The sequence below is a fragment of the Monodelphis domestica genome, chromosome 8 (assembly GCF_027887165.1).
Source record: "Monodelphis domestica isolate mMonDom1 chromosome 8, mMonDom1.pri, whole genome shotgun sequence".
Taxonomy (NCBI): Eukaryota; Metazoa; Chordata; class Mammalia; order Didelphimorphia; family Didelphidae; genus Monodelphis; species Monodelphis domestica.
In genome coordinates, this window is record NC_077234.1 from 42,108,082 (window position 1) to 42,121,065 (window position 12,984).

The following is a 12,984-nucleotide window of genomic DNA, read 5'->3' on the forward strand; positions in this document are numbered from 1 at the left end:
TCCATGTTTGGGCAGCTGTGTTCAGCTCCAAAGAAGAGCCCTTTTGATTTGCTCTCCTTTCTCTTCCTTTTCCTTTCTTCTTTACAAGAGGTAGCCCAGTGGAGTAAAAGAGAGTGAGACAGGAAATCAAGTTTAAATCCTACCACAGGCACTTAATAATGTTAGAGAGATCAGAGTTTGAATCAGCCTTAGACTATTACTAGCTGTGTGTGACTACATTTCTCTGTGCCTCAGTTTCCCTATCCATAAAATGAGGGGATTAGAGTTGATGACCTCTCAGGTGTAAATCTCTGTGCTTATGATTAAAACAAATCTTTCTAGTTCTTTCCCCCCCCTCTTTTTCTTCCTTACTTCAAGCCCTGCTTTACCTAGGGTCATGCCTGCCAGGGCCTGGAGTTTTCTGGACAGTGTCTCCCAGCATACTCAGACACCTGTTCTGTCCTGCTTGCCAGGAGGGCAGATTTGTATTTTGTGAATCTGTGTTTGTTAGAGATGAGGTTTGAGCCAGTCATTCACGCTCTTTTTGCCTCTGACCTACTTGATAAGAAGAGCCAGCTCGAGAGAGAGCAAAGTTTGTGTGTTTGTTTAAATACTGTAACCACGTCCTGTTTTCTTTCTTCATTTTCAAAGCAAACTGAACCACATCAATAAATTAATTAAATAAGTGCCTGCCCCAGGCATTCACCTTGTGACTTCTAGAGCAAGTCACTTAATTCATGTTCCTTATCCTCAGTTTCTTCATTTTGCAAAAGGGATTTTGTGGTGAGATTTAAATGAAAGAATGTATCGAAAATTGGAAACTGTAAAGTGGAATCTAATGGACAGTTATTGTTATTGTAATTATTGTTAAGTTTATCTTTTGATAATTCAAACCAAAGATAATAATAGGTAGCTTTTATACAGAACTTTAACCTTTGCAGTGCTTTACAGATATTATCTTATTTTATCCCCACAATAACCCTGGGAGGTGGGTACTATATTATCCCCTTTTTATATCTTTTTCATATTTATTTTTTAAATTTATTTTATTTATTTATTTAATTATTGGATTGAACATTTTTATTTAATGAATTAATTTAGAATATTTTTCCATGGTTGCATGATTCATGTTCTTTCCCTCCCCTCCTCCCCCTCTCTCCAGTATTATCCCCTTTTTAGAGGTGAAGAAACTGAGACAGACAGGGGTGAAGAGTCTAACCTGGGATCAGCAGCTAGTCCATATCTGAGGGGAGATTTCTATAGAGTCTTTCTGACTCTGGGTCCAGAACTCTATTCACTACACCACCTAGATGCTTCTGTAAATCCATATCAGAGAATATGGATCACTAATATAAAGGGGAAATTATATTTGATAAAATGCAGGGCCTGTGTTTTTGTCTTCAAATCCCTGGTGCCCAGTGCCTGGTATATTTCATATATATTATTTTTACCAATTACATGTAAAAATAATTTTTAGCATTAAAAAAAAACTGAGTTCCTAATTCTCTCCCTTTCTGCCTTCCCCCCTCTCTGAAACACTGAGCACTATGATATATGCTAAATGTGAGCAGTCTGGCAAAGCATATTTCCTTATTAGTCATGTTGTGAAAGAAAAAATGTGAAAAAATAAAGTAAAAAATAATACGTTTTAATCTGCATTCATGCACAATTGGTTTGTTCTCTGAGGGTTGATAGCATTTTTCATCATGAATCCTTCAGAACTGCTTTTTCTAATTTAGTAAAAAAGTTTCTTGGTAGTTTGATAGGTATGACACTGAATAAGTAAATTAATTTGTGTAGGATTGATATTTTTATTATTTTAGCTCATCCTATCCATGAGCAATTACTGTTTTTCCAATTGTTTAGATCTAGTTTTAATTGTGTGGAGAATGTTTTGTGTTTGTGTTCATATAGTTCCTGTGTTTGTCTTGGCAAATAGATTCCTAAGTATTTTATATTGTCTAGGGTGATTTTAAATGGAATTTCTCTTTCTAACTCTTGCTTCTGGAATGTGTTGGAAATATATAGACAGCATTGTCTTGGATCTTTGTATTCCTAAGAATTTCTAAGCCATTTGCAGCAGATGCTGTTGCTGTGTACAATGTCCTCCTGGTTCTGCTTACTTCACTTTGCATCAGTTCATAGGAATCTTTCCAGTTTTTTCTGAATCCACTCTGCTCATCATTTCTTAGAGAAAAATAGTATTCCATTACAATTATATACTACACCCTGTTCAGCCATTTCCCAATTAATAGGCATTCCCTCAATTTCCAATCCTTTTCAACCACAAAAAGAGCTTCTATAAATATATTTGTACCTAGAGGTCCTTTTCCTTTTCTATTTTTAAAAGTCTCTTTGGGATACAGATATAGTAGTGATATTGCTGTGTCAAAGGGTATGCACAGTTTTATAGCCCCTTGGGCATAGTTCCAGATTGCTTTCCAGAATGATTGGACCAGCTCACAATTCCATATCTGATATATTTTAGGCACTTAATAAATGCTAAGTGACTTGATTTCTTTGAAATGATACTAGGGCTCCTATATCATTGGAAACAGGATAAAATTTCTATGAGCTTTCTTTAAAACATTTTAAATATAGAGCTCTGCCTTTAGAAGGAAGATGAAATAATATTTCATGAATAAATTTTATATATTCTTTTATGTCTTCTATTAACCTCACATCTACACGGAAAACAAATTTGTTGGGAAAACCTTTAATCCTTTTGATATTTTAGATTTAGATTATCTTCAACACCCCACATTAAATCTGAAGCATGAGAACTTAGATTAACATCAGAAGTGTTAGACAATTCCCCAGTCAATAAGTGTTTGCAGTATAACTGTTTTGAATATAAAGCATACTATAGCAAAGAAAAATGGCTAATAATCATTTGAAAAATCTGGGGTTATTTTGGATGTTTATAAACGGCTCAGGACATTCTGACATATAAGAGTAAGTTTTGGGTTCAGTAGAGCACAGCTTTCAAGTTGAAAAGGAACTTAGAGGCAATCAAGTCCAGCATTCTCCTTTGACGGATGAGGAAACTGAGGTTCAAGGGACATCAAGTGAAGTTTGGCCAAACAGGTCATACACTGTAGTGGGTGGCAGTTCTGAGTTTGGAAGCCAGGTCCTTTAACTTCCCATTAAAAGCATTTTTCTCCTTTTAAAAATGATTATTTGCTGCCTTTGAGGGTTTTGGTAAGTCTCCTTTTGCTATTCCCCAAATAAAATTTACTTTAAAAAACTCTACCCAGCCAACACTGCCTCTTTTACTCCTTGATCTCCCCATCTGTGGCACCACTTCCCAAATCGTTAGGAACTTAGTGAAAGTTAACGCTGAGTTTTTATACCTTGATCTTGCCTTTTGATAAGTTAAGGTAGGCAAGCATAAGATAATGGAGCTCAGAGGGAATTAATCCATGTGGTCCTTTTAGAATGATGGCTTACGGAGCCATCTGCTGTGATCTAGGAAAAGGACCAAATGTCCTATTGCTGTTTTCTTGAAAACACTGGCCTCATGTGTCACTGTGAGCAGGAACATGTCTGCCATCATAAAGCAGAGCATTTGAAGATATTCCACCTTATCCTTGGACAAAACTGAGGCAGGAACATCTCAAAAAAGAACACTGGACTGGGTGCTGAGGGACTTGAGTCAAAGGCAAATAAAATGGAAGTTTTGGAGGACAAAACCCATTTTGATTTTGGTCTTTGGACCTTCAACACCTTGCTTAGTGCCTTGAATACTGTTATTGTTCAGCCATTTTCAATCATGTCTGACTCTGTCTTGGCAAAGAATCTCTGTTGAGATCTTTCTTTGCTCATGTCCTCGTACTCTCCCTATTCTCCCCAATTTAATTCCTATGTTTTTTATATGCCTGTTTATATATGTATCTCTTCCAATAAAACGTAAGTGAGGACATTTCATTTTTTTCCCTGTATTCCCAGTGGCAGCATAGTGCCTGGCACATAGTAGGTGTTTAAAAAAGTTCTTGTTGATTGATTAATAACGGCTCATTGAAATGTTAGATCTGCCCATGTTATATTTTTTAAAAATGAGATTTACTCATGGCTTTGATTTTTATATTTTACCCTTTGGGATGTATCTTTCCTCTTGCTCTTCCTAGCCCAGCTCTCACCTTCCCTTGTTGTCCACAGTAATTTAAATGATCACTGGGATGGAGTAGGGGTGGGAGGAGGGTGTAGTGCATGGGCTGGACTAGAAGGATTTAGGACCCTTCACTCTGGAAAAATGATGTCTTAGAAATATGTGTGTATATAAGTAGATCATATGCATTATAAATATATATACATACATGTGTGCATATATGTGTATACATTACACACATGTGTATATTTATATGTACATATATCCTTATTTGTTTGTATCTAGAGTGGAAGTATTTATTAATTTTTTAGATGATGTCAGGCACAGTGCTGAGTACAAATGATGCAAAACCAAGTAAATCAGTCTCTGCCCTCTAGGACCTTGAGTTCTAATGGGGAAGACAATTTATAAAAGGGAAGAGGGAAGCTTGAGGGAGGGAAGGGGAAAGAAAGGAAATATTTTTTTAACCCTTACCTTTTGTTTTAGAAATGATCCAAAGTCTTGGTTCTAAGGCAGAAGAACAATAAGGGTTAGGCAATTGGGGTTAAGTGACTTGCCTGGGGTCCTATAGCTAGGAAGTATATGAAGTCAGATTTGAATCCAGAACCTCCCATCTTCAGGCTTGGCTCTCAAGCCACTGAGTCACCCAGCCATACTAAGAATAGGGAATGTTATCCTGTTTTCCCCAAATCCTTATTGCCTAGCACAGTAGATCCCATATGTTAAAGCTTCTTGAATTGAATCAGAAGCTGTAGGGAATCCAGGAACACTGGAAGACATAGTCTCTGCCCTAAGGGAACTTAGAGCTTAGTGCTAAGGATCAAAGATTTAGGATTTAATGTTAGGAAGGACATCATTTTCCAAGAGAGGAAACTGAGACTCCAAATGGGAATGTAATAGTAAAAATCAATTCAAAGCTAGGTCTTCTGCCCCCAAAGTCCCCGCTTTTCATCACATACTACCCTTGTTAGCATTCATGAAAAAGGAAATGATGGCAATGGCACCCCATGCGGGAGGAGGCACTGGGAGTACAGTGAGAGTTCAGGAAAAAGAGGGATATTTGAGGGAGGTGTAATTATGTTCTCATTAAGGTTTCTGGCAAATCAAAACCTTTGGTTTGCTCAGTGTGATGTAAATTATTGGTCCTTTCTGATGTATGATGGGAGCTAATGAAAGAACTTTTTTGGAGCAGGAGAGACAAAGATGAGAAACCTAAAGGGTTGGTGCTAAGCTAGCCTTTATGGTACTGATGAGACTGTTGGCTGCCCAGGGTGTAAAGGGACCGGGGAGGAGTGCCTCTCTCCAGGGTCACATCTGTACCCATTAAGAATTGGAATTATGGCCCAACATTCCAGTCCCAGAGTGATTGGGAGCACGTGTCACTCAGAGCTAGTTTAGGAAACTGTTCTGAGTGCTGAAAATAAGATCTAGGTCAGTTGAAAGGGAAGAGGAGCCTGTATTGCTGTCAATCTGAGGCTTGCCTGTTTTCCTTTTCACTCTTGTTATTGGTTGTGTAGTGCCTGCTGCCATGGGCAAGTGAGATGGGGCAAAGACAGAACTTGAACTTAGGTGGTAAGAAGTGACCGATTGATTTGGGCCTGGTGTGTGCTGTCATTGGAGCTCCCCTCTCTCCGTTCATACAACGAACCCCTCATCTCTCCTCTGCAATAGCCTTCCAGTTGGTGTCTTTGCCTTAAGTGTCTCCCCGTTCTGATCCATCCCACCCCAGGCACCAGAGTGATTTTCTCAAAGCACAAGCTCGACCAAGTTGCTCACTCCCAGCCAATAAACTCTAGTGGCTTCCAATTAGGTTTAGGATCAAGTACAAATTCCTCTTTGCCATCGAAATTTCTTCTCCATCGGGCCCTTCCCCATTTTTCTAGTCTTATACTTTATGATTCACATACTCTATACACTGGGCTACCTTCTGTTTGCTATCTCTGTGACTTTGCACTGGCCAGTGCCCTTGCCTGGAATGCACTCTCTCCTTCTCACCACCCACCTTTTAGATTTCCTGATTTCTTTCAAGCCTCCACTTGGATCAATGAGTATCATTTTCTTCAGGAAGCCACCTCTGATCCCCGCAACTGTTAGGACTCTCCTTCCCCAAATTACCTCATTCTACATAAATCACTAGACTTTTACAGTAGAATCTGCATCCATTAGGATGTAAGGTCCTTGAGGGCAGCAGAGGCGGTTTTACCTAGACTTTGCATCCCTTGTGCCTAGCAAAGTCTGTGGCACATAAAAGGTGCTTAATTGATCATTGCTCATTAATTGACTACTTCTAAATTTAGAGCTTGGAGGTGGGCTACTCTAATTCCCCCATTTTACAGTTGAGGAGACTGAGACTGGGTGACTTTTCCAGGATCACAACTATTAAGTACTTTAAGTAATATTTGAACCTTGCTCTTCCTGATTATATAGTCTATTTACTACACTATCCCGTCTTTTAATAATAAACATAAAGTCATTGCTTGGGAATAAGGGGTTGTGATTGTTCAGTCATTTAGTTTTGTCTGACTTTTCTTGACTCCAAGGACCAATAGCATACCAAGGGGTGGTGGGTGCTAATGACTAGGGGAAATAGGGAAGTTCTTGTGTAAGAGATGGTATTTTACTCAGTTGCTTTGGGTTTTTATCAGATCTACAGGGCATTGTCAATAAGATTTTTACTTTCTCTTTTATAAGCTGCCATCTCAGTTTTTTATTTTTTACCTCTTACCTTCTGTCTTAGTATAGATTCTAAGGCAGAAAGGCAGCAAGGGCTAGGCAGTTGAGTTTATGTGACTCATCCAGGGTCACACAGTTAGGAAGTGTCTATGACCAGATTTACACCCAGGTCCTCCAGACTCCAACCTGGTGCTCTATCCATTGTGCTACTTAGCTGCCCCCATTTAATGGGTTTTATAGATCATATCTTGGTTTCTCTTGCAGGTAACAATTGCGTGTGATGCTGTCCTTAACTCAAAATCTCCGTATAGGAAACAGGAGCCGGATTCCTGGGAAAATGAACTGCAAGTTTCCAAACATGCCAATAACCTCATGCAACTGGACAATGGTGTCAGGATTCCTCCCAGGTGAGAGAGCTGCAGGTGATAGGAGCCATCGGGGGGGGGGGGGTGTCAGAGGGTGTTTCTGAGACCACCAGCCACATAAGAATGCTGATCTCCTACTTTAAGGTACAGCAAACTTTCCCTAATTTTCCATAAATGCCACCCCTCTCCCCCATTATAAGTAAATAATGGACATCTTGTACCTTTCAATAGAGTGTAAGCTCCTTGAGGGCAGGGACTATTTTCATTTTGACTTTGTTTCTCCTAAAACCTAGCAGAGGGCTTCATGGTAATAGGAACTTTAATAAATGTTTGTTGAATTTGAAATGAGTTCTATTTGAATTGTTATTTATTATAAACCAAGTCTAAATCTTTCCATTAAAGCTATCTGTAGCATCTTTGAGGAAGACTTGGGAATTCTCTATATTTAAGACAACAAAACTTTCTTATCCTATCTTATTCAGTACAGCAATTTGGTTCACCCAGTGTTTATTAAGAGCCTACCATATGCCAGCTACCGTGCTATGTGCATGCCAGAACAGTATGGAACTTTCCCTTCCTCAAGGCATTCTTTGGGATACAGTATGTACAACTCTAAGTGTGGCCAAGTGTTTGTAGTAATATGCTCATTTCTGGTGGATTGCATGAGCGCTGGAGTTTTGAGCTGCAAAATTTGGCACCATTATGGTGAGCCAGCAGAAGTAGGGCAGGGGATAGAGGGGCCCCCAAACTGTCTAAGGAGTACCTTGATTATATTGTTATTTTCATGTTGTCTCCCCCATGAGATTGTGGACTCCTCAAGTGCAGGAAGTATTTTTCTGCCTTTCTTTATATCACTTAGCACAGTGCTTGGCACATAGCTTGTGCTTAATAGACATTTAATTGGTTGATTGATTGCTTAAGGAGGGATGACTTGACTCAGGCTGGAAATGCTCCAAAGCTGCTGTGGGAGAGTTGATCACATCAGTGTTCAATGCCCTTCCAGCCTGGGATAATGAGACCTAGTCACGAAAAACCCAAACCAAAAAAGTTAACACTGATAAGTAAGTACAAGATAATTAGAGAAACAGCATGTAGATATTAATAGATTGATTTGGAGTTAGAAAGACTTGCAGCACAGAAAGTATCCTGGCAACAGGTAGATGACCTGAGTTCAAATCCCATCCCTGAGGCTTGCTGTCTCTGTGATCTTGAAACAGCCTCAGTTGCCTAATATGTGAAATTAGGACGTTGGACTAGATGGCATTTGAGATCCTTCTTGCTCTAGATATATGGTCTTAAGCCTGAATTAAAATCCTAATTCTAAAATTCTAAAATCTAAATTCTAAAGTGCCTTAGATGCTTACTGGCTGTGTGACCCTGGGCAAGTCAGTTAACTACTCTCAAACCCATTTTATTCATCTTTAAAATGGGCTTCATGATAGTATTTATCTTACAGGTCAGGATCAATGAGATAATATGCAGAAAATGTTTTGTAAACCTTAAAGGGGCAGGTAGGTGGTGCAGTGGATAGAATGCTGGGTTCGGAGTCAGGAAGACTCATCTTCTCGAGTTCAAATCTGGCTTTAGACACTTACCAGCTCTGACTTTGGGCAAGTTGCTTAACCTTATTTGCCTCAGTTTCCTCATCTATAAAATGAATTGAAAAAGAAAATGTCAAACCACTCTAGTATCTCTGCCAAGAAAATCCTAATGTGGTTATAAAGAGTCAGATAGGACTGAAATGACTGAACAACACACAAATCTAAAGAGCTATATGAACGAATACTCATTATTATTATTATTGTCACAAATGGTTAAATAAATAATTGTTATTGATTGACTACCTCTAAATTTGGAGGAGGAAGAGATCTGAGAGTTTGTTTTGACCGCCTTACTTTATTATGTTATTTTATTTTTGAAAATAACCCTTACCTTCTGTCATAGAGTCAATACCGTGCATTGGTTTCAAGGCAGAAGAGTGGTAAGGGCTAGGCAATGGGGGTTAAGTGACTTGCCCAGGGTCACACAGAGCTGGGAAGTATCTGAGACCAATTTGAAACCAGGACCTCCCACCTCCAGATGTGGCTCTCTATCCACTGAACCACCTATCTATCATTTGATCCCCCCTTATTTTAGAGTAGAGGAACTGAGACTCAGAAGGGCAACATTTCCTTCTTCCCTTGGACACCAGGATTTTATGCCCATCTTTATGTCCCTGTCAGATGAAGATTAGTTATTATTACTTGAGAAGATTAGGAATGAGACATTTGGTCTTTGGAAAATTATAAAGTCACACATTTTGACAAGATCAGCCCAAGAGGGGTGCTTTGGCGAGTGTCCCCCCTCTTCCATCCCTTCTCACCCCTCCCAACACTTGCTCCTTCAGGTATAATCTAGGGGAGAGAAATAGCCAGGGCAGCCTTAAAGGGGAAAAAGACCCATCTGAAGAAAGCAGGGGGCTTCAGAAGGGGAGAGGCAGCCCCACTAGTGCCATAGGCATGGTGGGAGGTGGCTATTTGTGAGTCTTCTGCCTTGTTCAACCACTAGCACTTGAGGAGTCTCCCCCACCTGCTGCCTCCCTGACTCACTGGCCAGCTGCCAGTCCCCAGGGCATTGCAGGCCACCAGTTTTGGGTTTTGGACCATCACCCACCATCCCTGCTATTATTAGAGCCCATTGGCTGAGGTATACACAGAGCAAAATTAGCTGACAAGAAAAAACCTCCTTGTCTTGGTTCTTAGCCCAGGCTTTAGTTTCACCCTATTTTATAACATTATTCAAGAACAGAGAAAATGAGAGACAGCTTGGTGGCTCAGTAGTTTGAGAACCTAGAGATGGGAGGTCAAATCTGGCCTCAGACACTTCCCAGCTGGGTGACCCTGGGCAAGTCACTTAATCCCCACTGCCTAGCCCTTACCACTCTTTTGCCTTGGAACTAATACACAACCAATGATTCTAAGATAAAGGTAAAGGTTTTTTTTTAAGGATAATAAAAACATGACTTCATAGTTAGTGATGAAAATAATTTTGGATCTCATTAAGGATTAGAGACAAAATCAAAATGAACCCATGTAACTCATCTGCAATCAGGACCCACTGTCTTATTTGCTCTCTGAATAAAGATAGTGCCCTAAAATGATGAGGGATCAAAAGGGAATCCTGGATGGAAAAAATAAAATAGAAAAAAATTAAGTTATTTTCATTATTATTCATTGTAATCCAGCAAACATTTATTGAGCCCCTACTATGTGCCAGACACTGAACTAGGATCTGGAGATACAAACACAAAAACAAAAAGACACTCCATGGATGAAGTACCTACTATTTGCCAGACACTCTACTGAACTCTGGGGATGCAAAGGCAAGAATGCAATAGGCTGTGCCTTCAGGGAGATTACATTCTCCTGGGGAGACCTTGCGTGTAAGCAAGTGTCCTACAAGGCAAATCCACGAGGCTGAGAGCTTTGGACTAGTGATGAGGCGTGGAGAGGGGGTTAGGGCAGTCTGCACAAAGAAGGCAGCACTTGAGCTGAGTTTTGATGGGAGACAAGAACTCTTAGTGATCGAGGTGAGAAAAGGGGAACATTCTAGGGGGAAAGAACGATTTCTTCAAATTCAAAGAGGAGAGTGTTGGAATAGGGGGAATAGAGGCAGCTGGATGGTCTAGAAAACAATTTGCTGAACTCGGAGTCATTTGAACCCAAGTTCACATCCAGCCTCAGACATTTCCTAGCTGTGTGACCCTGGGCAAGCCACTTAACCCACCTGACTCAGTTTCCTAACCTATACAATGGAGATAAGAATAATGCCTACCTTGTAGGGTGGTTATAAGGATGAAATGAGATAATATTTATATATCATTTAGCTGTGTTTGGCACACAGTAGGTGTTATTTAATGCCAGCTATCATTTAGTTAGTTGCTCCTCTTTGTTCCTCACATATGGCACTTCATTTCCCATCTCCATACCTTTGCCCTGGGATATCCCCACTGCCTAGAATGCACAGCCTTCTCATTTTCACTTCATGGAGTCCCTCTCTTCCTTTAAAGAGTATTTCAAGTACCACCTTCTACTTTAAACCTTTTCTGATTCCCAAACTAGTAGTGAATTATTTTGTGTTTATGACTGTTTTTCCTCTTTATATAGTCATTCTGCATATACTTACATATGTCCTATATATAATATATTTATATTCTCAATATATCTAGAGATTTCCTCCCATTTCAATGGACACTCCTTGAAAGTAAGAATTGCTGCATTCTTTCTATTTGTATCCCCACCATCTAGCTTAGTATCTGGAACATAGGTCTCTAATAAGTGTTCATCGATTGAAGGGAGTGGTGCTGAATAAAGCTGGAAAGGCTGGAGGGTGTCAGAGTGCAGAATTCCTGAAATGTCTCACCCCACAGATGATTCTATTTGTTCCTATTTTACCCTATAGGCTTTGGGGAGCAGGGGAGTGACATAATGAGACTTTGGAAGAAATTAAGCATTTTTTAATGTAAAAAAAGGATTAAAAAAACTTACTCCTAGGTCTTGTTCCATATTTCAAATAACTCATTCCATCTGCTACATCATATGCTTGCAAAGCTTGGAGAGGCTGTGTCCAAGTAAAGGTAATCAACCTGATTGTCTTGTTCTGGCTTCCCAGGGCATTCTCACCAGCCAGGGGGAGACAGTCTTCCATGATGTTTGTCCTCGATGGTGTCCTTTACTCCTGTTCTTCTTTGGAGTTCCTCCTTGGTTATACATTGCACCCTGATCGCACCCACCAGGCACCTTTCCATTGCCAAGAATTACATGGAATGTAATTTATAGCTTTCAAGTGTCACTTCCAGTTTCTGAGGGCTAATTCTTTACCAAAACTTCTCTTACTTGGGATGCTCAAGGAATCAATTCAATAGATATTAAGTGCTCATTATGGGCAAGGAAGCCTGGTATGTGCTGGATGGGAGATCACCAGTCGTCCAGGTCATCTGGAACAGAGGATGAATGTGCAGGGGAATTGTGGGAGAATAGCTATGATTTCACCTTCAGTGAAAACCCATTTCGTCTTCACCCCTTTTGGAATAATCTTCCTAAAACATATAAATCCCCTTTCCTGAGTTAATAAATAGAATATAGTGAATATAGGAACCATTCTTTGCCCAAAGACTGAGGAGTACCACAGGGCTCTCCCTCTTAACAGATTTTTTATTTCACACTTAGGTAAAAGATTGGAGTGGTCCCAGACCATAGCCTAGAAATCTTCAGAGCTCGGGTGCTATTTGGAAGCTGTTCCTGTGGACGGCTTCCCTTCCCTTTCTTCCACGAGTTATGTTTATGTTCTGCCTTTGCAAGGTGGTTCCCTATGTCTGGAATGCTCTCTTTTCTCCCCCATCCACCTTGGAGAATCCCTCAAAGCACAGCTTGGGTGACACGACTTTAGATATACTTTGTATTTAATTAGGCAGATACAGCCTCCCCCAGGAACTATTTCATCTTTGCCTTTGCATCTCCATTGCCTCGCGCTGTACCTGACATACCGTAGGTGTTTAACAAAAATTCTGTGAATTACGATAATGGGACCATGGATTCAGAGCTGGAAGAGAATCTCAGAGACTGTCTAGTCTAGGAATTCTTAGCCATTTTCATGTTATGGCCACTATGTAGCTGGACCTGGATTTAGAAAGATATGAATTCAAATTTGGCCTCAGACACTTATTTGTGTGAGCCTGAGCAAGTCATTTAGCTTCTCTTTACTTCAGTTTCTTCATCTGCAAAGTGAAAATAATAATAGCATCTGCCTCGTGGGGTTGCTGTGAGAATCAAAGAAGATAATATCTGTAAGAAGTTTGGCAAATCTTGGAGTACTAGATAA

The 12,984-nt window shown here is 40.0% G+C and overlaps 1 protein-coding gene across 2 annotated transcripts in view; it reads left to right on the forward strand.

The window, feature by feature from the left end:
* The window catches only part of USP13 (ubiquitin specific peptidase 13), a 139,766-nt gene that overhangs the window by 63,233 nt on the left and 63,549 nt on the right, over positions 1-12,984 (forward strand). For both annotated transcript variants that reach the window (XM_001368179.5, XM_007501977.3), the window contains exon 5: positions 7,025-7,167. In XM_001368179.5, coding sequence (XP_001368216.3) covers positions 7,025-7,167 — 143 coding nt within the window. The remainder of the gene's footprint in view (positions 1-7,024; positions 7,168-12,984) is intronic.